We start from the raw sequence: 23927 nt of genomic DNA, 5'->3' as shown, positions 1-23927 counted from the left end.
GGTGACGATGGTGATCATGACGGTGCTTCGGAGATGGAGATCACAAGCATAAGATGATGATGGCCATATCATATAACTTATATTGATTGCATGTGGTGTTTATCTTTTATGCATCTTATCTCGCTTTGATTGACGGTAGCATTATAAGATGATCTCTCACTAAATTTCAAGATAAAAGTGTTCTCCCTGAGTATGCACCGTTGCCAAAGTTCGTCGTGCCCAGACACCACGTGATGATCGGGTGTGATAAGCTCTACGTCCATCTACAACGGGTGCAAGCCAGTTTTGCACATCCAGAATACTCAGGCTAAACTTGACGAGCCTAGCATATGCATATATGGCCTCGGAACACAGAGACTGAAAGGTCGAGCGTGAATCATATAGTAGATATGATCAACATAGTGATGTTCACCATTGAAAACTACTCCATTTCACGTGATGATCGGTTATGATTTAGTTGATTTGGATCATGTGATCACTTAGAGGATTAGAGGGATGTCTATCTAAGTGGGAGTTCTTAAGTAGTATGATTAATTGAAATTAAATTTATCATGAACTTAGTACCTGATAGTATCTTGCTTGTCTATGTTAATTGTAGATAGATGGCCCGTGTTGTTGTTCCGTTGAATTTTAATGCGTTCCTTGAGAAAGCAAAATTGAAAGATGATGCTAGCAATTACACGGACTGGGTCCGTAACTTGAGGATTATCCTCATTACTGCACAGAAGAGTTACGTCCTGGAAGCACCGCTAGGTGTACCACCTGCGCCAGCAACTGGAGACATTGTGAATACTTGGCAGTCACGTGTTGATGACTACTCGATAGTTCAGCGTGCCATGCTTTACGGCTTAGAACTGGGACTTCAACGATGTTTTGAACGTCATGGAGCATATGAGATGTTCCATGAATTGAAGTTAATATTTCAAAAGAATGCCCGGATTGAGAGATATGAAGTCTCCAATAAATTCTACAGCTGCAAGATGGAGGAGAATAGTTCTTTCAGTGAGCATATACTCAAGATGTATGGGTACTGCAATCACTTGATTCAACTGGGAGTTAATCTTTCGGATGATAGCGTCATTGACAGAATTCTTCAATCACTGCCACCAAGCTACAAGAGCTTCGTGATGAACTATAGTATGCAAGGGATTGATAAGACGATTCCCGAGCTCTTCGCAATGCTAAAGACTGCGGAGGTAGAAATAAAGAAGGAGCATCAAGTGTTGATGGTCAATATGACCACCAGTTTCAAGAAAAAGGGCAAAGGGAAGAAAAAGGGAAACTTCAAGAAGAACAACAAGCAAGTTGTTGCTCAAGATAAGAAACCCAAGTCTGGACCTAAGCCTGAAACTGAGTGCTTCTACTGCAAGCAGACTGGTCACTGGAAGCGGAACTGCCCCAAGTATTTGGCAAATAAGAAGGATGGCAAGGTGAACAAAGGTATATGTGATATACATGTTATTGATGTGTACCTTACCAGAGCTCGCATTAGCACCTGGGTATTTGATACTGGTTCGGTTGCTAATATTTGCAACTCGAAACAGGGACTACGGATTAAGCGAACACTGGCCAAGGACGAGGTGACGATGCGCATGGGAAACGGTTCCAAAGTCGATGTGATCGCTATCGGCACGCTACCTCTACATCTACCTCCGGGATTAGTATTAGACCTAAATAATTGTTATTTGGTGCCAGCGTTGAGCATGAACATTATATCTGGATCTTGTTTGATCCGAGACAGTTATTCATTTAAATCAGAGAATAATGGTTGTTCTATTTATATGAGTAATATCTTTTATGGTCATGCACCCTTGAAGAATGGTCTATTTTTTATGAATCTCGATAGTAGTGATACACATATTCATAATATTGAAACCAAAAGATGAAGAGTTGATAATGATAGTGCAACTTATTTGTGGCACTGCGGTTAGGTCATATCGGTGTAAAGCGCATGAAGAAACTCCATACTGATGGACTATGAATCACTTGGTACTTGCGAACCGTGCCTCATGGACAAGATGACTAAAACACCATTCTCCGGTACTATGGAGAGAGCAACAGATTTGTTAGAAATCATACATACAAATGTATGTGGTCCGATGAATGTTGAGGCTCGCGGCGGATATCGTTATTTTCTCACCTTCACAGATGATTTAAGCAGATATGGATATATCTACTTAATGAAACATAAGTCTGAAACATTTGAAAAGTTCAAAGAATTTCAGAGTGAAGTTGAAAATCATCGTAACAAGAAAATAAAGTTTCTACGATCAGATCGTGGAGGAGAATATTTGAGTTACGAGTTTGGTCTACATTTGAAACAATGCGGAATAGTTTCGCAACTCATGCCACCCGGAACACCACAGCGTAATGGTGTGTCCGAACGTCGTAATCGTACTTTACTAGATATGGTGCGATCTATGATGTCTCTTACTGATTTACCGCTATCGTTTTGGGGTTATGCTTTAGAGACAGCTGCATTCACGTTAAATAGGGCACCATCGAAATCCGTTGAGACGACGCCTTATGAACTGTGGTTTGGCAAGAAACCAAAGTTGTCGTTTCTTAACGTTTGGGGCTGCAATGCTTATGTGAAAAAGCTTCAGCCTGATAAGCTCGAACCCAAATCGGAGAAATGTGTCTTCATAGGATACCCAAAGGAGACTATTGGGTACACCTTCTATCACAGATCCGAAGGCAAGACATTCATTGCTAAGAATGGATCCTTTCTAGAGAAGGAGTTTCTCTTGAAAGAAGTGAGTGGGAGGAAAGTAGAACTTGATGAGATAACTGTACCGGCTCCCTTATTGGAAAGTAGTTCATCACAGAAACCGGTTCATGTGACACCTACACCAATTAGTGAGGAAGTCAATGATGATGATCATGGAACTTCATATCAAGTTGTTACTGAACCTCGTAGGTCAACCAGAGTAAGATCCGCACAAGAGTGGTACGATAATCCTGTTCTAGAGGTTATGTTACTAGACCATGACGAACCTACGAACTATGAAGAAGCGATGGTGAGCCCAGATTCCGCAAAATGGCTTGAGGCCATGAAATCTGAGATGGGATCCATGTATGAGAACAAAGTGTGGACTTTGGTTGACTTGCCCGTTGATCGGCAAGCCATTGAGAATAAATGGATCTTCAAGAAGAAGACTGACGCTGACGGTAATATTACTGTCTATAAAGCTCGACTTGTTGCAAAAGGTTTTCGACAAGTTCAAGGGATTGACTACGATGAGACTTTCTCACCCGTAGCGATGCTTAAATCTGTCCGAATCATGTTGGCAATTGCCGCATTTTATGATTATGAAATTTGGCAAATGGATGTCAAAACTGCATTCCTGAATGGATTTCTAGAAGAAGAGTTGTATATGATGCAACCGGAAGGTTTTGTCGATCCAAAGGGAGCTAACAAAGTGTGCAAGCTCCAGCGATCCATTTGTGGACTGGTGCAAGCCTCTCGGAGTTGGAATAAACACTTTGATAGTGTGATCAAAGCATTTGGTTTTGTACAAACTTTTGGAGAAGCCTGTATTTACAAGAAAGTGAGTGGGAGCTCTGTAGCATTTCTGATATTATATGTGGATGACATATTGTTGATTGGAAATGATATAGAATTTCTGGATAGCATAAAGGGATACTTGAATAAGAGTTTTTCAATGAAAGACCTCGGTGAAGCTGCTTATATATTGGACATCAAGATTTATAGAGATAGATCAAGACGCTTAATTGGACTTTCACAAAGCACATACCTTGACAAAGTTTTGAAGAAGTTCAAAATGGATCAAGCAAAGAAAGGGTTCTTGCCTGTGTTACAAGGTGTGAAGTTGAGTAAGACTCAAAGCCTGACCATTGCAGAAGATAGAGAGAAGATGAAAGATGTTCCCTATGCTTCAGCAATAGGCTCTATCATGTATGCAATGCTGTGTACCAGACCTAATGTGTGCCTTGCTATAAGTTTAGCAGGGAGGTACCAAAGTAATCCAGGAGTGGATCACTGGACAACGGTCAAGAACATCTTGAAATACCTGAAAAGGACTAAGGATATGTTTCTCGTTTATGGAGGTGACAAAGAGCTAGTCGTAAATGGTTACATCGATGCAAGCTTTGACACTGATCCGGACGATTCTAAATCGCAAACCGGATACGTGTTTACATTGAACGGTGGAGCTGTCAGTTGGTGCAGTTCTAAACAAAGCGTCGTGGCGGGATCTACGTGCGAAGCGGAGTACATAGCTGCTTCGGAAGCAGCAAATGAAGGAGTCTGGATGAAGGAGTTCATATCTGATCTAGGTGTCATACCTAGTGCATTGGGTCCAATGAAAATCTTTTGTGACAATACTGGTGCAATTGCCTTGGCGAAGGAATCCAGATTTCACAAGAGAACCAAGCACATCAAGAGACGCTTCAATTCCATCCAGGACCTAGTCCAGGTGGGAGACATACAAATTTGCAAGATACATACAGATCTGAATGCTGCAGACCCGCTGACTAAGCCTCTTCCACGAGCAAAACATGATCAGCACCAAGGCTCCATGGGTGTTAGAATCATTACTGTGTAATCTAGATTATTGACTCTAGTGCAAGTGGGAGACTGAAGGAAATATGCCCTAGAGGCAATAGTAAAGTTATTATTTATTTCCTTATATCATGATAAATGTTTATTATTCATGCTAGAATTGTATTAACCGGAAACATAATACTTGTGTGAATACATAGACAAACAGAGTGTCACTAGTATGCCTCTACTTGACTAGCTCGTTGATCAAAGATGGTTATGTTTCCTAGCCATTGACATGAGTTGTCATTTGATTAACGGGATCACATCATTAGGAGAATGATGTGATTGACTTGACCCATTCCGTTAGCTTAGCACTCGATCATTTAGTATGTTGCTATTGCTTTCTTCATGACTTATACATGTTCCTATGACTATGAGATTATGCAACTCCCGTTTACCGGAGGAACACTTTGTGTGCTACTAAACGTCACAACGTAACTGGGTGATTATAAAGGTACTCTACAGGTGTCTCCGAAGGTACTTGTTGGGTTGGCGTATTTCGAGATTAGGATTTGTCACTCCGATTGTCGGAGAGGTATCTCTGGGCCCACTCGGTAATGCACATCACTTAAGCCTTGCAAGCATTGCAACTAATGAGTTAGTTGCAGGATGATGTATTACGGAACGAGTAAAGAGACTTGCCGATAACGAGATTGAACTAGGTGTTGAGATACCGACGATCGAATCTCGGGCAAGTAACATACGGATGACAAAGGGAACAACGTATGTTGTCATGCGGTTTGACCGATAAAGATCTTCGTAGAATATGTGGGAGCCAATATGAGCATCCAGGTTCCGCTATTGGTTATTGACCGGAGACGTGTCTCGGTCATGTCTACATAGTTCTCGAACCCGTAGGGTCCGCACACTTAACGTTTCGATGACATTTATATTACGAGTTTATATGTTTTGATGTACCGAAGGTTGTTCGGAGTCCCGGATGTGATCACGGACATGACGAGGAGTCTCGAAATGATCGAGGCATGAAGATTGATATATTGGAAGCCTATGTTTGGATATCGGAAGTGTTCCGGGTGAAATCGGGATTTTACCAGAGTACCGAGGGGTTACCGGAAACCCTCGGGGGGATAATGGGCCATAGTGGGCCTTAGTGGAGAAGAGGAGAGGCGGCCAGGGCAAGGGTCGCGCGCCCCTCCCCCCTAGTCCGAATAGGACAAGGAGAGGGGGGCGGCGCCCCCCCCCCCCCCCCCCCCGCCCCCTTTCCTTCTTCTCCTCCACCTCTTTCCCCTCTTCTCCTAATCCAACATGGAAAAGGGAGGGAGTCCTACTCCCGGTGGGAGTAGGACTCCTCCTGGCTGGCCGCACCTCCCCCCTTGCTCCTTTATATACGGGGGTAGGGGGCACCCTAGAGACAACAATTGATCGTTTGATCTTTTAACTGTGTGCGGTGCCCCCTCCACCATAGTCCACCTCAATAATACTGTAGCGGTGCTTAGGCAAAGCCTTGTGTCGGTAGAACATCATCATCATCACCACGCCATCGTGCTGACGAAACTCTCCCTCAACACTCGGCTGGATCGGAGTTCGAGGGACATCATCGGGCTGAACGTGTGCTGAACTCGGAGGGGCCGTGTGTTCGTTACTTGATCGGTCGGATCGCGAAGACGTATGACTACATCAACTGCGTTGTGCTAACGCTTCCGCTTTCGGTCTATGAGGGCACGTGGACAATACTCTCCCCTCTCGTTGCTATGCATCACCATGATCTTGCATGTGCGTAGGATTTTTTTTGAAATTACTACGTTCCCCAACAATTTTGTGACATGATATACAAATATCATGTCCATGTAGTAAATTATTTTCATATGGTTTGATAAAGATTTATGTTTTCAATCTCGTTCATGATGTTTGAAAGGACCGTAGTTCAAGCTTTTTCAGAAGTACGGTACAAATAGATGCTCGCATACATGTATGTTCACTTATTCTTATGTTCTTGGCAGCACACCCTATCCCTATGAGCACATTCGAAAAATTGAGCCGGTCGATCTTTAGACAGCTTGTAGTTGTGGCGACCATACAACCAAACAATATGGCTGAAAAGCCTCGAATAAATTCAGGATATTCGAGCACTAGTCCAAGTCGATGACTTAAATGCCAGCTGACTGAACTTGGAAAATATATTTAGCCATGGAAGACCAAGTAAACAAGAAGGGCGACAATTGAAAGACAAACCACCCATGGATATTTTTCATATTCTATATTTATTTAGCAAATAGATATTTATGTTCTTCTTAAGCTTGCACACACAGAATAGACAAGCATGCATTCTATCACCACAATCAACTTCTTAGTTCTCTATTTTGATATTTAGGGAAACTATAATAGACATGAATGCCCACATATATTTGCAATTTTATCAAAGCAACCTAATATTCTATGAGTATTTATGCTTTCTTTTTTCATTTTTCTCTTATCCATAAGTATTTGGTTAGGTCACAAAAATAATAAGATTTCATGCCCCAAAATGGAACAACTATGTCACAAGTATATAATATACTTAAAATTTAGTGAAATTGTAAATTTCGTAGCCGATGTTAAAATTGTATAGTAACAACATTTCATCTTAATATTTAGTTGTTTCATTACGTACTTGACAATTATAACAAAAACATGTTGAAGGATAATTTCCATCTGTAATGAAATATAAAAGTTTAGTCTAAATAAATAATATATACCCTCTCCGTTCCTAAATATAGGTCACTCGGATTCTTGTTCCGACTAAGTGAAAACCTGCCAAATGACCAGGTTACCCTCGCTAATTTTGAATTCCTCGCCAGATCTGGTCTTCTTCCACCTACGCCCCTAGGTCCGGCCCCCACCTCTGCCCCCAGGTCTGCCCTCTACCTCCGCCCCTCCTCCTCCCACCTACTCCGCCTCTCCCCTCAAGCCCGCAGTAGGCAGCAGCTCGACCCAGAGCCAGGAGCAGGTTGTCTCGCCCTCCAGTTCCGGTCTCCAATGCCCTCAATCTCCACACTCCTCCTCCACCCTCCATCCCTAGGTAGCAGCTCGACCCAAGGCAGCAGCAGCTCGTCCCCAGCAGCAGCACCATCCCAGGCATGGCATGACACCCTACAAGAGGAAGACAAATCATAGTCAGGATGGAATTTGACCTGAATTGTACTCCACCCGAATATGATGATATCGGTCAAGATGATATCAACATGGAAGACATATTTGGGGGCATCGATCCCGGTCGAGATGATACCGATTAGCACGATCTTCCCTATCAAGATGGCACTATGAATTCAAATACTCTATGTGATCATTTGTACTCCTGTGTATGAACAATTAGCATGATCACGTCTGGTGCTATAATCTTTTGGTCAACTGCTATCAAACTTTGACACTTGTATATATCCAAGATTTGCATAATAGATATCCAAGATTGATACTATAATAGTATGGAACAATAAAAAACTATAAATACATTGGAGATGTATCAGACCTACATTTCAGTACAGAGAGAGTTTTTTTAGCATCAGTGTCTACTAATTTAGTAGAGTGGCGTTGCATCGATTAGTGTCACCCTCACTTTTAAGATGCCATGAGGCTAGAGCAACCGCAGCTGTTAGAGCTGCATTGATACCATCAACCGTTGATGAGGTTCATGTCAATACGCAACTTTTATGTGACATCATTCTATGCGGCGGCATACATGAGATTTAAACGGCGGTGGTGCAAGTCATGTACAAAGATGACAGTGACCTACAACAAGTGGAGCAGGGACGATTGCGAGTTGATTACGTACCCGCCGTCCGCCGACGTCTGGCAGAACTGGGATGAAATATAATCAATGTATACATGATTAAAAATCATTTATAAACTACTCATGCCGTAAAATTCAAGATTCATAGTTGACCAATTGGAGAAACAAAAGGTCCAATAATTGTATGAATCCCCTCAGCATCTAAGGGCATATCTAACGGCAACCAGCAAAAAACCTCCCACATCCGTCCGCAGATAGGGGGGCCGGTTCACGGACACAGATGCGAGAGGCAGCCATCCAACGCTAGCCGCATATATTTCAAACCACATTTTAACTAACAGACGAAATTCATTCAAACCGGCCAATATTCATCAAAGTTCGGATAGAAAATAGCACAAATCATCCACACATAGCATGCAAATTAACTCTAGCACAACAAGGTCTCAAATTCGACTAGATCCCGGATGTCCAACAAGTTTTTCAGGAACGGATCATGTCCTCCCACACATACTTCCCCTTCATCTTCATCCAGAAGTGTGTGCATGTAAATGACCGTCCCGCTGACCTGTGGTACAACATGGCGGTGCGTGCGGGCTACATATAATGTGTAGACCAACATTGAGTGAATGAATCAATCAACGGGTTTAGAAAGAGGAAGTAAAACTTACCATCTCCTCCATGCCCGCGTGCAATTGCCACCTTGACTCGAGCTGACTGACCAAGTTGCAGTACTTGATGACGTCGACCTTGATAGTGTGCCAGCGATACGACAGCGACCTCATATTGTGTGGTTTCATTCATACTATAAAAATGACATATCATTTGAAAATAAGCTCAATGACACCATGGAGGTCGTGGTATCCGCCATGGAGTTCGTCGACAGGGGGCGGAGTGTACCTGGGTACAAACGGCTTCGGGGCTGAAAGCTCCTTTGGAACGGCGAGCGGGCGCATCGGTGCTGGTTGCGGAGGTCCGGCAATGCCTCTGTGGCGGCCAGAGATGAACAACAACGGCGGCGGAGGTGGAGGGTGCGGATGCAAAGCAAGGAGGAGAAGGGGCGGAGTGGAAGGAAATGGGACCGTGAGGGAGGATTGGGTGGGCTGGGGTGTCAGAGCCCTACATTTCGGGTGTCCGGACTCCCGCAAACCTCCCACACTTTGTCTCCAGTTTGCGGGAGAAATTGCATCTGAGCCGCCCCGCGAACCGATACAGGTCGGCGTTGGATGGCTTTCACGGTCTAGACATCGCGATCCGGACGGTTGCGGGAGGTTTACGGGTCCGCCTTGGAGATGCCCTAAGCACCCTATTTTCTAGGGAGCTGAGTGCTCTAGTGTTTTTCCTGGTGTGTCATGTCGGTCCGCCGGTGAGAAGCACTGCTTTGACATGGGTTGTTTGGTTGGGCTTTTGCTAGGTTTGTGTCATTGTGCGGCTGCACAAAGGCAAAAGGAGATCTAGGGAGAGACATTGACATATGGTGGCCATTTCGTGTGGGGTGTCGAGCATGATTTTTTGCAGCTTCCCCATGTCCGAAGGAGGTTCTGCAGAGGTGTTTTTTTGTGGTTGGCCTTCACCTGACCAACTCTGGCTCGGTGTGCCTCTTTTCGTCTTCTCTGTTTGGATGTTGTCACGGTCCTTCTTGGCGTTTGGGTCAACCAATTGAAGCGACAGGCTGGTGGGGGTTTCAGCCTTTGGTCTTCTTCATATCCATGCGTTGCTCTTGTTCCTTGAGATTCGTACTTCAAACTCAATGAGATGCGAGTCTGAGTGATGTTGATTTGGTTGTTGCTCCTAATTGGTTATAATGCCAAAGCTCTGGCCTCCAGGGCCGGTCAAGAAACATGGTAAGCTGACAAGTGTGGAGATTTGATTGTCGAAGTGCCCTATGATTTGATAGATGATTTTTTTCACAATGCCACGGAAGAGCTTATTGAACTTGCCAGGGTAAACCCATAATCATTTTTTTCACTTCTATATTACTATACTAATAAATTGGGAAGCGTCTAAAAAGTCATTGGGATGTCACCTAATTGAGATGTCAAACAAGTTTGGAAGACTGCAACGTTCAGAATTCTTCGTAAAGAAAAGTAAGTTTTTTGTGGGTACATTTGATTCCTCGAGATGGGTGAAAGAAACTATGATTGAGCTATGCATAATATGCATGGACACACCCCGCGTAAAATTGATGATTGCTGGAAATTAGATACATACTCCCTTGTTCCCAAATATAATTATACTAGTTAGGTGCCCGTGCGTTGCCACGAAACCCCCCAAAAAGTCTAGAGGTAGCACTATTCTCGAGAGATGAAGCACAAGTGGTTATGAATATGGTATTTATGTTTGAAGTCGTGTTCTTTGATGGTTCCAGTTATTTGAGTGTTCAGTGACCAACTATGTAATCACATGGTGCTAATTCTTGTGTTCTACATTGACAATGTATGCAATATGTATGTTAGAAGTGTAGCAAATTTCAGTTTATATTGTCCTATTCAAAATACTTCATTGTAGCAAATTATGTACTTGTGAAATGCAAAAAAAGGCATGTCCTTCGCCGAAATATTGTTAGGATGACATGAATTGGAATATAGCATAATAAGGAAATGGATGCTCATTGATAAATTGAAATCATCAAGACCATGCATAAAACTGCATCTCACAGGGTTAAAGTTAACTTGTATAATGATTGACGCCCTTAAAAATTCTGTATAGAGTTAAAACTGCATCTCACTGGGTTACTAAAACTCATGGCCTAATCCTTGATTTCAAGTCATTGCCATCACTCAAAGGATTATCAAATGTAACCTAACCCCATAATATATAGAGCATGACTCTGGTTTGATTCAACACTAACTAAATAAATTCTTCTTAATGGAAAATGATTCTCGAATTACAACCTGACAAAGTATTTTAAATTGGCATCTAAAAAGTCACATGACTTCAGAAGAACATGAGGCGACGGTGCAGCTTGAGGTCTGCAAGGCTGGTACCTCGGGATATCTACACACACAACATCATCAGTTTACCAATCAGCAAATAGAACACCGTTGCCTAATTTTCAATGAAAAACCTTGCATGCAAAAATTGGGAAAATGAATAACTAAGGACCTAGATCGGTGACAGTACGGAGGGGAAACCTTGACGGTGTGGCTGGGGATCTTCTCATAGATCTGGGAGTGGTCGTGGATGAACTTCTTGGTCAGTATCCATGTACTCAATGATGTAGAGTATGGTCTGGCCCTCTCCTGGGCCTGTGTAACACCCCGGATGTAACTTTCCCAATTTGTACTCCAACTCTTGCCGTTTCCGGCGTTAAGTTATATTTATTTCTCGGGTTCGGGTCTTTGTCTCCGTGTGTTGTTTTCTTTGTCATGCATCTCATATCATGTCATCATGTGCATTGCATTTGCATACGTGTTCATCTCATGCATTCGAGCATTTTCCCCGTTGTCCGTTTTGCATTCCGGCGCTTCGTTCTCCTCCGGTGGTCATTTCTAGCTTTCTTTCGTGTGTGGGGATTAAACATTTCCGGATTGGACCGAGACTTGCCAAGCGGCCTTGGTTTACTACCGGTAGACCGCCTGTCAAGTTTCGTACCATTTGGACTTCGTTTGGTACTCCAACGGTTAACCGAGGGACCGAAAAGGCCTCTTGTGTGTTGCAGCCCAACACCCCTCCAATTTGGCCCAAAACCCACCAAACTCTGCTCCATGTCCTAGAGCGTTCGATCACGATCGCGTGGCCAAAAACCGCACCTCCTTTGGACTCTCCTAGCTCCACTTATGCCTATAAATAGCCCCCCTCCATTTTCGGATCTCTCTCTCCCCGAAACCCTAGTCTAAAAAAAGGATCCCGCCGCCGCCGGACGTGTCCGCCCCCGGCCGGACAGCGTCCGCCGCCGCCCGCGCCCAACCGGGCGTTGCCACGTGTCACAGCCGGCGCCCGCCGCCGCCGAAGCCCGCCTGGCCCATCTCGGGCCCCCGACGCCGCCTCGCCGGGCCCGAGGAGACGCCAGCCTCCGCCGCCCTCTTCCCCGACGCAGGTGGCCGCCGCCGCCACTACTCCGGCGCGCCGCCCCGACCGGCCGCCGCGCCCCTCCTCGCCCGGCGCCTGACGCCGCCTCGCCCGGCCGCCCGCGACGCCGCCTCGCCGCCGGCGACCGTGCCCCGGCCACCGAGCCCCTGCCTCTTCTTCCCCTCCGGCCGGCGAGCCTCTCCCCGCGAGCTTCAACTCCGGCGAGCTTCAAGTCCAACTCCGGCGAACTCCTCGAACCGCGTGCAGATCGGGCCAGATCTGGATCTCGGTCATCTCGGGGTTGACTTTTTCGTCCCTAACCTTAATTTTTGTGCATACTTTGACCTGCCATATCTCCGCATCCGTAGCTCCGTTTTGGACATATGGTATATCAAAATGTTCGTCTCGACGAGTACATCATTTCATTCCGTTGCATCATTTTTATTTGAGCTCATCTTAATGCCCAAAATGCTGTTAGAAGGAGGCTTCGTGAGTTAATTGTCAGATCTGCTAGTTCATCTTATACTTCTGTCATTTTTGCCATGATTATTGTGTGCATGCTATGCCTGTGAGTTCTTCATATGTTTTGTTAAGGATTTTGTCATCTATCCAGAGGTGCAACCCATGCATTTTTAGGATGTGTGTGGTGACTTGTGCAAGCTTGCAAAGTGAGGCACCCGGTAACTCTATTTTCAGGGACTTAGTAGTTTTCACCAAGTCTGGGATTATTTAGTTCATGATGCCATATGTTCAGCTTGTTTCCTAGTGATCCGTGCCTCTTTTGAGGATGACCAGTAAAGGAGTTTTGTTAATCATGTTATGCTATATCCATACATGTCTTTGTTTGCAATTATGGAGCACCCTAGCTTGAGTCAATCGAGCTCTACTTTTGCTTCGTTGTTAATCTGGGCAGATCGTCAACTCGTTTGCGATTTTGCCGATGTTATTGTAGTTGATCCGTGCATGCTATGCCATTGTTCTTGCCATGTCTAGCTTATATTTTGTGCCTTCTTAATGGATGTATGCTTGCCTTGCCATGACTTGCACCGTAGTGAGTGCATCGAGCTCGTTTACATGCCTTCGTGAGTTATATTTCAGCATGTCTCAGTTTTCACTAAGTCTGGAAACTGATTGTGTTTTAGCTATGTTCGTGTGCCCGGTAGTATATTTTGTGAACCCTTTTGACCCTAGGTCACTTTGGGTCTTTTGTTAAGCTTGTTGAGTAGCTCCATGCCATGTTCTTATTTATCATAATCAGGTCATGTATCATATTGTTTTGCTGCTCCGAAGAGGGCTTCGTGATCTGAAATTTCAGACAGGTGGTAATTTCACTAAGTCTGAAATCTGTTTTGCAATTGCATTTTTGCCATGCTTGTTTGAACCTCATAATGGATGAATTGGCCGTGGCTCAGTGCTATTTTTTTGTTAAGCATCTTGTGTGCATCCCTGCCATGTATTTTGTTGTCGTGTTTGGTGGCTGTACCTTGTTCATTTCATTGCATTTAGATGCCTACTTGCTGTAAATCGCAGACCGGTGTCATTTTTGAATCGCTTGCCATTTCCAAACCGTAACTCCGATTCCGGCGTTCTTTATATCGTTTTCAAGCGATTTCATCTCATCTTTCCAGTTGCACCCTTGGAATTCCAAGTTGAGGCCAGGTTCATGCTTTTCCCGTCATATCTTGCATTTTGCATCCCGCATAGCATGTCATCTTTGCATTGTGTTGTTTGAGTTTGCACGTGGTTGATTGTATCTTTGTTGCTTGTTTGTCTTGTTTGGGTAGAGCCGGGAGACGAGTTCGCTAACGAGGAGCCCGTTGAGTTTGCTCTTGAGGATCCAGTCAACTCTGACAACTGTGCAGGCAAGATGATCATACCCTCGAAATCACTACTATCTTTGCTATGCTAGTTTGCTCGCTCTTTGCTATGCCAATGCTACGATGCCTACCATTTGCTTGACAGCCTCCCAATTGCCATGTCAAATCTCTAACCCACCTTGTCCTAGCAAACCGTTGATTGGCTATGTTATCGCTTTGCTCAGCCCCTCTTATAGCGTTGCTAGTTGCAGGTGAAGATTGGAGGCCATTCCTTGTTGGAACATCTTTTATTTACTTGTTGGGATATCATTATATTGCTATGTTATCTTAATGCACCTATATACTGGGTATAGGGTGGAAGGCTCGGCCTCTCGCCTAGTGTTTTGTTCCACTCTTGCCGCCCTAGTTTCCGTCATATCGGTGTTATGTTCCTGGATTTTGCGTTCCTTACGCGGTTGGGTTATAATGGGAACCCCTTGATATTTCGCCTTGATTAAAGCTTGTCCAGCAATGCCCAACATTGGTCTTACCATTTGCCACCTAGCCCTTTTCTTTCCCTTGGGTTCTGCAGACTCATGGGTCATCTTATTTTACCCCCCCCGGGCCAGTGCTCCTCTGAGTGTTGGTCCAAACTAGAGCCCCTTGCAGCGCCACCTCGGGGAAACTCGAGGGCTGGTTTTAGTTGTACGGATTGCTTATCTGAGTGTGCCCTGAGAAAGAGGTATGTGCAGGTCCTATCGGGATTTGTCGGCACATTCGGGCGGTGTTGCTGGTCTTGTTTTAACCTGTCGAAGTGTCTTGAGTTACCGAGATACCGAGTCTAATCGGAACATCTTGGGAGGAGGTCTATTCCTTCGTTGACCGTGAGAGCTTGTCATGGGCTAAGTTGGGACTCCCCTGCAGGGATTGAACTTTCGAAAGCCGTGCCCGCGGATATGGGTAGATGAGAATTTGTTAATGTCCGGTTGTTGATAACTTACACATAAACTTAATTAAAATGAATCAACCGTGTGTGTTACCGTGATGGCCCCTTTCCGGCGGAGTCCAGGAAGTGGACACGGTGTTGGAGTTATGTTTGCGCAGGTCGTTCCTCTAGATTCTCGCTCGCGCTTTGCCTCCTCTTCTCGCTCTCTCTTTTGCGTATAAGTTAGCCACCATACTTGCTAGTCGCTTGATGCAGCTCCACATATATATTTGCCTATCCTTCCTATAAGCTTAAATAGTCTTGATCGCGAGGGTGCGAGATTGCTGAGTCCCTGTGGTTCACAGATACTATAACTCCAGATGCAGGTCCAGGTGATTCCGCTCCAGGTGACGAGTACGAGCTCAAGTGGGAGTTCGACGAGGACTCTCAGCGATACTACGTGTCTTTTCCTGATGATCAGTAGTGGTGCCTAATTGGGGTTTGATTGGGACCGTTGTCGCATGTTGGGTTTTTCTTCTAATTTGGCGCCGTAGTCGGGCCATGAGTATTTGGATGATGTATGTTATTTATGTACTCTGATGTGACGTGGCGAGTGTAAGCCAACTATGTTCTCCCCTTTATTATTCATATTACATGGGATGTTGTGAAGATTGCCTAACTTGCGACATATGTCTTCAATGCGATTATGTCTCTAAATCGTGCCTCGACACGTAGGAGCTATAGTCGCATCGAGGGTGTTACAGCCTGGCCCTGCTTGAGATCGGGAAAACGCATGAAATGAAGGCCCTACAACAGCATCGGCAACAGAGAGACCTCTCTGAGCTCTATGGGAGGGGGCACACTCCCATCGTCATCCGGAGGAAAATATCACGAACACTAAAGCAAGTATCAAAGTTGTACAACCCTGTACATTGTAATACTAAGGTGCAACAAATTTTTACAAATTTTTGTGCTGTGATCCAAGCTACCTGCTTCCTACTTCCTACCCCAGCAAAAGAAACATCACCCATTTAGTTCTACCTCGATACTCCCAACATAAGTGTGGAACTCAATATTTGACCGACTTATGTTCTAGCTTTTCAGAAGAAGTTTTATTTTCACTTGTGTAGAAAGTAGAAACATTACATGTTACTCAAAATGCCTTGCAGCAATACAGAATAATTTCCGGTACAACTATGCTAATACTACCTCATAGTCGAAAAAAGGAACATTTTTTCTGAAAAGTAGGCTAATCCCCGGCCTCTGCACCATTGTGATTCAAACAACAAAAAAATAGTTGATGCCATGAACCCTGGTTTGACTATTTATGTACCACCTAACAAGTAGGGAATCAAATGGTGTATTGTTGGATTAAGATTACACCAGGAATAAATAATGTTGTAATTTTCATTGCCATGTGATGCCAACATATTTCAGAGACAACTCTAGGTCATATGCAATAGAGGTCCTAGATAACATACAACTATGCAATTTGGCACTGTTTGGCACCACCCAAATAGACAAGAATTCTGTACAAAAACAGTAGTGGCAAAATGACATAATTTTTGGCTAAATTTCAGAAACGATCAGTTTAGTCAGATCATTGAAAATTGGCACAACGCTTACAAATATACTGCCACTTCTAGACCAGCCTTCAGTGTAGACCGTTCCATTACTAAATTCTCTGCAAATTGACATATTTTGAGAGAAATTAGTGTCAGTTCTCTAAAAAAAACTACATAAAAATAGACATATTATCCACCTTTCTCGTCATGACCCTGCTGCGAAGTGCCCTTCTATCTGAAATCCACAAGAATAATCAAAATCAGAATCAGAGACAAGGGCGGGATTATATCGTGAAATACGCAGCTAATCGAACATGAAGAAAACTGAAAAAAAAAATCTAGCGCACAAACACTGCTCGTCATGTATTGGTAGTTTGGCATCGGCACCTCCAGAAACGAGTAGCTCTCCTCCGGCCGAAAACCTCTGCGCTTGAAACGCCGAAGCATACTCATGGCGTTTCTGCTACTGGATAGAAAGCAAACTATTATAATTTTATAAAAAGATATCCGTATCTCTCTTCACACTTGTAGATAAGGACTTTTCTCGTTTATCCTTATCTCCCACAACCTGATTGTTGAGCAATTAAAAAAGGAAGCCTCTGGAACAATTTGGCATGATGACCGCTGCCGGCATCGTCCATTCTCATGCCTCCACTCAATCCGACCACTAATTACCACCATGCCCCACTCCTCACCTTATCTCCCATCTTTCTCGAGATATCATTAGTTTGAACACATGAGATTACTCCCGCATGGGCCAATTACAACAGGTGATATCATTAGTTTTTATACATGAAATTACTCCCGCATAGATCAATCACAACAAGTGTTTTGTAAAAAATGCATCTTGGTGCACGGGCATCTTACTAGTGTCTTTGCAAAAGTGTGAGTGGCTTGAGGACAATCCATCTTAGCCTTACGTTACAAATATGCAGATGACGTGAAGGCAGATACACCATCATCACCAACTCACATTTTTATAAAAGAATTGGACAGTCAGATGACGTGAAGGTAGGCACACCATCGTGACCAACTCACATTTTTATAGGAGTAGAAATTTTGGAATGGAGGGAGTACAACCCAAGAGGGCGACCTATTTTGACTGTTGAGTCTGTTGACTTTTTTCAAGGCATGATTCATATTTGGGTTTGATATTTTCCGAGATGTAATACAAATGTGCACCAAAATAAAGTGTGAGCCAAGTTAAAAAGAACAGTTTAGCTCTTCAAACAAAGAATGCTAAAAATCTAACATTGTACTCCCTCCGTCATAATTTTTTCGTCTTAGTTAAGACACTGCACAAGATACTTAACAAAAGATGAACACTGAGCTACGGCTAAATCACACAATAGCAGGTTTAAAGAAGCATGGCAAAATAATTTGTCTTAGTTAAGACAAGAATTTTACTACAGAGGGAGTACGAGTTTTGAGTTAGAAAACAAAACTAGGAAACTCAAAATGACCTTCCATACAATCTCTCTGTTCTGTGTACAAGACAATGTTGGAACTCAAAATGCTAAGAGAGAAATGAAGCATTGAGCTATTCACATTGGAAGTTGCATTTTTATGTTCTTGCTGTACCTGCACAGCGTAAATATGAACAGACAAACACTATGTGAGTGACCATGTCATGGTCTATTACATGCATAAAAACTTGACCAAAGATCTCATATTGAAACAACAAAAAAGACTCGTCACAAATAGCACATTGAACAATAGATGCAGCATCTAACACAGGACATCGACACAATTCAACATTCAAAACTGAAGGATTAACGTCCACGACAATTGTGCAAATAACATAACCAGGCATCATATAGTCTGCCTCGCAACATAGAAACATAAGAGTTCCAGTAGAAACCAACAAAAAAGCTAAGTTTGATGATCAGGGCTTCGCTTAGGGCAACAAATGGAGACTGTCACGCCTAGTTGCCGCTGGAAGAGGCTCCCTTGCTCCTTGGTGCGGCCTCAGTTCCTGAAGAACACATTCACAGGATTGCAGTTTAGCAAAACAGAGCTCACAATGGGTGGATATGCTGGCACATTTTATTAACAAGACTAAAGAGAGAAGAGAAGTATACCCTCTCTGAAGTTGCTCTTGAACCTCCTGGGCACATGGCGCATGTACCTCATCCTCCCGGTGCCGGTGGTCTTCCTCCTGATGGCCTTCACACTCCAGTTGTCTGTTTTTCAAGACAGAATCTTATCAGATGCAGAAGAAACATAACACTTACTAAATGAGAGATGTGCTTTAACTTATAAGAAGACAGTGAGAGCAATATGACAATCAATCTTAACTGCCCTGCACTAACTAAAACTTCATCACTAAAGGCTGGCTACAAATGTGTACTGCTTAGAACAGGATGAACATCTTAAATTTTAAGATCGATGATACATGTGAACAAACAGCCAAGTCATCCACCTTATTAATAGCTCTAGTTGCTGAACCTCTATCAGAGGTGTAACAGAGCTAGGTAAGATACTTATATGACAATTCATAACTAGAGTTGGGTCTTGCAGGAATTCCTTTTTACAGTCATTCCCAGCATCTTCAAACTATCATGCTTATGATCAAAGCCTAACACATCGTATCAAACAAGAACTACTCATCACAAATTAGAACCAGATAAAAACTACGGCACATCAAGCTACAGGCATACCACGTCGAGCCACAGAGCTAGCATGCATGCGATTCTAGGCAACAGCGACGGGGCTACCCCAACAGCACCGAAAACCTAAGCAATCACGGCCTCGCGCAGGCAGCACATACGAGAACCAAGCAACACATCTACCTAAACCAGCTAGGTCGACGGACCGGAATCGCGTGCTAAGATAGGGGAAGGGGATCTGGCCGCGGGACTTACACTTGCGGATGCGGGCGGCGGGGTAGCCGCACGAGGAGCAGGTGCTCTTCTGCAGGTGGAAGCTGCGGCGGCCGCAGCGGATGCACAGCGTGTGGGTCTTGTTCCGGCGCTTGCCGAAGCTGCCCGTTCCCTTCGTCTGCGCAAGAACAACAGCAAAGGAACAGTCAGAACTCGAGATCCATCTATCTAGACGAGAAGGAGCGCCGCGGAGGGAGGAGGCCTCCGCCGGAGCCGCGGCGATCCGCTCACCATTTCGCCTTCGCCTGTCGCCTCCGCGCCGCCTGCGCCGCCGCCGAGGGAGGAGGAGAGGAGGAAGAAGAGAGCACCAAAACCTAGCGGCTCGAGGAGGCGGCTTTATAGAGCCGCGCGGGGCTGCCCAAGGCCACATGGGCCCGGCCCGTTTGATAGGCTGCATCTCTCCGTGGACCTGTTTGTTATTATTCTAGCGGGGCCCCTGGGCATGACCACGGCGGCCCAACAAGGCCCATATCGCGATGCCCACCCACACGGGCACACAGAGTCCAGCATTCTAAAAAAAAGCCTCCTACTTGGGAATCTTGCTCCAGCGCACGCCGGCCGGATTGCCGGCCTCCCGCCGACGGCGCACCGCAGGAAGAGAGAACCGCAGCGAGAGATCAGCTCGGCTCGGCTGAGGATTTGCAGAGGGCGGCCATGGAGGAGGCGGAAGCTCCTCTCCCCTTCCCCACGGAGAAGCTCTCCATGGATCCAAATCGGTAAGCAGAAAGAAGAGAATCTGCTCTCGGATTTTCTTGGGTTGCTTGATGCGTATAGCTGGACTGATCCCCCGTTCGTTTCTTGATGACGGCAGGGATGGGGGAAGCCGAGGCGGCGTTGTGCTGGTGGCCACCGGCAGCTTCAATCCCCCCACCTACATGCACCTGCGCATGTTCGGTAAGCCTCAATCAACACTTGCTAATCTGCTGCACCTATCAGTGATTCAGTGTGGTACTGTGTTTAGTACTAGTAAGTCTCAAGAACAGCCTAAGAATGGGATCAGCAAAGTGAGAAGAGTACCTCTTACCCCATCTTTTGATGTGTTTCGTTCATATAGAGTTGGCGAAGGATGAGTTGCAGCAGCGAGGGTACTGTGTTTTGGGTGGGTACATGTCCCCGGTGAACGATGCATATAAGAAGAAGGTACTATGAACTGGAAATGTGTATCAATTTGTGTTCATGGTTGACGCCGTTCTCGTGACTGAATTCGCAATTTGGGGCTGGTTAGGACCTCTTGCCCGCTGCTCACCGGGTTCGCCTCTGCGAATTGGCGTGTGGAAGCTCATCTTTTGTGATGGTTGATCCGTGGGAGGTAACCTCATTTTTCATTTTGCGCTGTCACATAATGTATTTTCAGTTTGGATGATGTGGGTATTTGATGCACACATTCTTGTGTCTTGATACAGACAATGCAGAAAGGTTATCAGCGCACCTTGACCGTTCTCTCGAGGGTTGCGAACTCTCTGTGCAAGGACAGCTTAGCTGATCAAGGTATATGGCAAGATTTTTTGTTGCAATACAGTAATACCTTCTCTCACACTGTTCAGTGATCATTCAAATGTGTCGGTGCATTTTCCCTGTATATAAATCCGTCCTTTACAACATGCATTTTCTGTCAGGTGATGTCAGGGTAATGCTGTTATGTGGTTCTGACCTTCTGGAGTCATTCAGCACGCCAGGGGTTTGGATTCCAGATCAGGTATAAAACTTGAACATTTTTTGGTATCCACAATTCGACATACAAAATTTGTGCACCCCTTATTTATAAATCACAGTGTCCTATTTAATTGTTGTTTGAATTGCCCTTATCGAAGAAGTAACTTTGATGCACAACCTTTTCTGTTTCCAGGTCAGGGCCATATGTAAAGACTTTGGTGTTGTTTGTATACGTAGGGAAGGAAAAGATGTTCAAAAGCTAATATCCAGCAGCGAGACACTGCAAGAATGCAGGGTGAGAAACTTCTAGCTTGAGGAGCTTACTTACCCGACTGACTGATGATTTTTACTCACATGTGTGTTTCCCCATGTATGTTTTTCAGGATAACATCATTTCGGTTGATGAGATTGTGCCAAATCAGATCAGTTCATCTAGAGTAAGGTGACATTTTTATCTATGTTGCTTCCTGTATAATTAGATGCTATTACTACCTTCAGTTTTTCATTTATTTGATGTATCATTGTTGATTCCTGTATTCATTTATCAAATTGCAGAGAATGTATAAGAAAACATCTCTCAATAAAGTATCTTACTTGCGATGAAGTAATCGAGTACATTAGAGAGCACAAACTTTACATGGAAACAGAAGAGGGTGATACCAAATCATGACAATGGTAATATTTACCTCTACCCAGCAGTCTTTCCGTACTTTCTATTTTCCAGATGCATGTTTTTATATACAATGTCCTCAGTGAGAATCCTTGGTTCTAAAACTTACATTTTATCGCTTCGCAGTTGCAAGCCTTTTGAAACGACCATGTAGCAAGGACTGACACCTTGGGCATCGATGTTATGATACAATCTGAACTATCAGCGACGAGCTACGATTATCTGAAGTAAAAGGGCCTGACTGCCTTATTATTATTAGCATCATGACTGGATGTAAATGTATGGAGACCAGTATGCCATACACAATATTTACTAGTAGAAGGTTCTTGAATCTTCCTTACATTGTTGTCAATGTATCAGTCTTTCGACCAACAGAATATATTGCTAATAAAGCATTTATATGACATGAAACTCTCGGTCACAGTAATAGTCTGCCATTTTGTTTCATCCTCTATATGTACCAAGGTATTATTCAGTAAGTAATTTGATGTGCTACACAATTCAGCTACACTCTGTAATCCTAGCCAACAACACTAGCAGCCGCTCCTAGCTGCCTACCATCAGCAGCAGCAGCAGCAACAGAAGGCATTGCCTCTCTGCCATGAGGCTTCATGAGGGCCTCCCGGCTGCAGCTCGCCGGCACGACGGGCAGGATCCCGCCGGGGTTGAGCGGGAAGAGCGTCCCAAAGTACCCGTCGGCGATGGCGGCCATGTCGCAGGTCTCGGCGGCGCCGGGCAACTGGTAGATCTCCCGCATGTAGGCGTGGAGGCTGGGGTACTCAACCAGCTTCCTCCGGCTGCACCGGAACAGTGGGTTGTACACCAGGTCGAACCTTATGAGCGTGGTGAAGAGGCACACGTCGGCCAGCGTCACGCCGGCGCCGGCGCACAGGTACCGGGACCCGGAGAGGTGGTCCTCGAGCATGTCCAGCGCGTCGAACAGCTCGCCCGCCGCCGCGTCGTAGGCCGCCTGGCTCTGCGCGAACCCGCACCGGTACACGCCGTTGTTGACGCTCGGGTAGATGACGCCGTACCAGCGGTCGATCTCCTCGCGGTGCTCCGGCGGCCAGAGGTCGAGGCCTCCGGCGCCGTCGTCCACGAGCGTGCAGAGGAACTTGGCGATCTCGATGCTCTCGTTGCAGACCACCTCGCGGCGGTCGGCGTCCCAGAGCATGGGCACGGACGCCCGGCCCTCGAACCCGCCGCGCCGGGCGGCGTACACGTCCCGGAGCCTGTGGGAGCCGTAGAGCGCGTCGGGGCTCTCCGGCGTGAAGGACCACGCGCCGTCGTCGCCCGGGACGGCCACGGAGACGGGGAGGCGGGGCCCCAGGCCGAGGAGGGCCCGGACGAGGAGCGCGCGGTGGGCCCAGGGGCAGGGAAGGCCGACGTAGAGGTGGAGGCGCGCGCCGGGGCCGGGCGCGGGCTGCGCGACGGCCGGGAAGCGGGACGGGGTGCGGGTGAAGGCGCCCGTGGCCGGGTCGGAGGGCGCGAGCTGGCGCATGAGGAGCCGCCACGCCGAGGTCCAGCCGTGGCGCACGGCGAGCACGAGCTGCGACGGCGGCAGCGCGCGGCCCCACAGCACGCGGGTCAGCGCGGTCAGCGGGTCCTCCTGCGATGCGGCGATGCGGCTGAGGCGGCGCGAGGAGTGAAGGGGCGTCCCCGCCGGTCGCCGGAGCTGGAGGCGGGGCGGCGGAGGCTGCGGGGACCACATGGCCGGAGAGGCTCGGTGCGCCGCGATAGGCGACATCGAGGAGAGTGTGTGGACGAGGACGGAGGGAGAGAGGTGGGTGGGACCGTGGGAGTGGGACGAGGGATAAGGAAGGCCCAACCATCTCACGTTGGGCTTACACACACACATTCAGCCCGTTTTGCTTGTTGGGTCCCATCTTACCCGAGCAAACAGCCCAAGAACTAGGGTTTCTAATTTCTAAATTTCAAATTTCAAAACAGTTTCTAAACAACATATATTAACTGGTCACGATTCGTCCACAGTTTTTCTTCATGTAAGCTGCGCCAAAAATGCAAAAAGAAAAGCCTGTGGCAAATTAAGCATGTCACACTGAAAGCACCGAAGGTTCTCGAGATTATTATTTTTTGTTTCATGGCATTTTTCGTCTTTGCTCGTCGTTTTCTC

At 45.7% G+C, this 23927-nt stretch overlaps 3 protein-coding genes and 1 long non-coding RNA gene across 4 annotated transcripts; 1 reads left to right on the top strand and 3 right to left on the bottom strand.

Moving 5' to 3' along the window:
* Nucleotides 1-16353: 16353 nt before the first annotated feature.
* Nucleotides 16354-17107, bottom strand: LOC147966637 (uncharacterized). Its single transcript, XR_015609014.1, has 3 exons — nucleotides 16936-17107; nucleotides 16786-16823; nucleotides 16354-16707 (listed from the first exon to the last, which is right to left on the bottom strand). It is a non-coding gene; the product is annotated as an uncharacterized LOC147966637 (long non-coding RNA).
* Nucleotides 17108-18317: 1210 nt separating this feature from the next.
* LOC125527468 (large ribosomal subunit protein eL37y) lies at nucleotides 18318-19852 on the bottom strand. The gene is made up of 4 exons (XM_048691974.2): nucleotides 19702-19852; nucleotides 19453-19588; nucleotides 18670-18771; nucleotides 18318-18563 (listed from the first exon to the last, which is right to left on the bottom strand). The coding sequence occupies exons 1-4, from the start codon at nucleotides 19702-19704 to the stop codon at nucleotides 18514-18516; spliced, it is 291 nt and encodes a 96-aa protein (XP_048547931.1). The 5' UTR covers nucleotides 19705-19852; the 3' UTR covers nucleotides 18318-18513.
* A 111-nt stretch (nucleotides 19853-19963) lies between these two features.
* NMNAT (nicotinate/nicotinamide mononucleotide adenyltransferase) lies at nucleotides 19964-22204 on the top strand. The gene is made up of 10 exons (XM_048691973.2): nucleotides 19964-20186; nucleotides 20282-20364; nucleotides 20525-20610; nucleotides 20696-20779; nucleotides 20874-20958; nucleotides 21087-21166; nucleotides 21317-21418; nucleotides 21507-21565; nucleotides 21679-21798; nucleotides 21920-22204. Exons 1-9 carry the CDS (start codon nucleotides 20125-20127, stop codon nucleotides 21791-21793), a joined length of 756 nt encoding a protein of 251 aa, XP_048547930.1. The 5' UTR covers nucleotides 19964-20124; the 3' UTR covers nucleotides 21794-21798; nucleotides 21920-22204.
* Nucleotides 22102-23587, bottom strand: LOC125527465 (Glutathione S-transferase family protein). The gene has a single exon (XM_048691972.2). The coding sequence runs from the start codon at nucleotides 23538-23540 to the stop codon at nucleotides 22314-22316; it is 1227 nt and encodes a 408-aa protein (XP_048547929.1). The 5' UTR covers nucleotides 23541-23587; the 3' UTR covers nucleotides 22102-22313.
* Between the last annotated feature and the right edge of the window lie 340 nt (nucleotides 23588-23927).

This window comes from Triticum urartu, chromosome 6A (assembly GCF_056163025.1).
Source record: "Triticum urartu cultivar PI428250 chromosome 6A, HENAU_Tu73, whole genome shotgun sequence".
Lineage (NCBI taxonomy): Eukaryota > Viridiplantae > Streptophyta > Magnoliopsida > Poales > Poaceae > Triticum > Triticum urartu.
The sequence above is the reverse complement of the archived record's forward strand: the minus strand, read 5'-3'. Positions and strand labels throughout refer to the sequence as shown.

Bases quoted from the DNA above. Each gene is read 5' to 3' on its own strand.
- LOC125527468 (XM_048691974.2), bottom strand. The intron at 18,772-19,452 runs GTAAGTCCCGCG...CTTGAAAAACAG, and splicing joins CGCCGCCCGCATCCGCAAGT to ACAACTGGAGTGTGAAGGCC. The intron at 18,564-18,669 runs GTATACTTCTCT...TGTGTTCTTCAG, and splicing joins CAAGAGCAACTTCAGAGAGG to GAACTGAGGCCGCACCAAGG.
- NMNAT (XM_048691973.2), top strand. From the start codon at position 20,125: ATGGAGGAGGCGGAAGCTCCTCTCCCCTTCCCCACGGAGAAGCTCTCC. The intron at 20,611-20,695 runs GTACTATGAACT...GGGGCTGGTTAG, and splicing joins ACGATGCATATAAGAAGAAG to GACCTCTTGCCCGCTGCTCA. The intron at 21,419-21,506 runs GTGAGAAACTTC...TATGTTTTTCAG, and splicing joins AGACACTGCAAGAATGCAGG to GATAACATCATTTCGGTTGA.
- LOC125527465 (XM_048691972.2), bottom strand. From the start codon at position 23,540: ATGTCGCCTATCGCGGCGCACCGAGCCTCTCCGGCCATGTGGTCCCCG.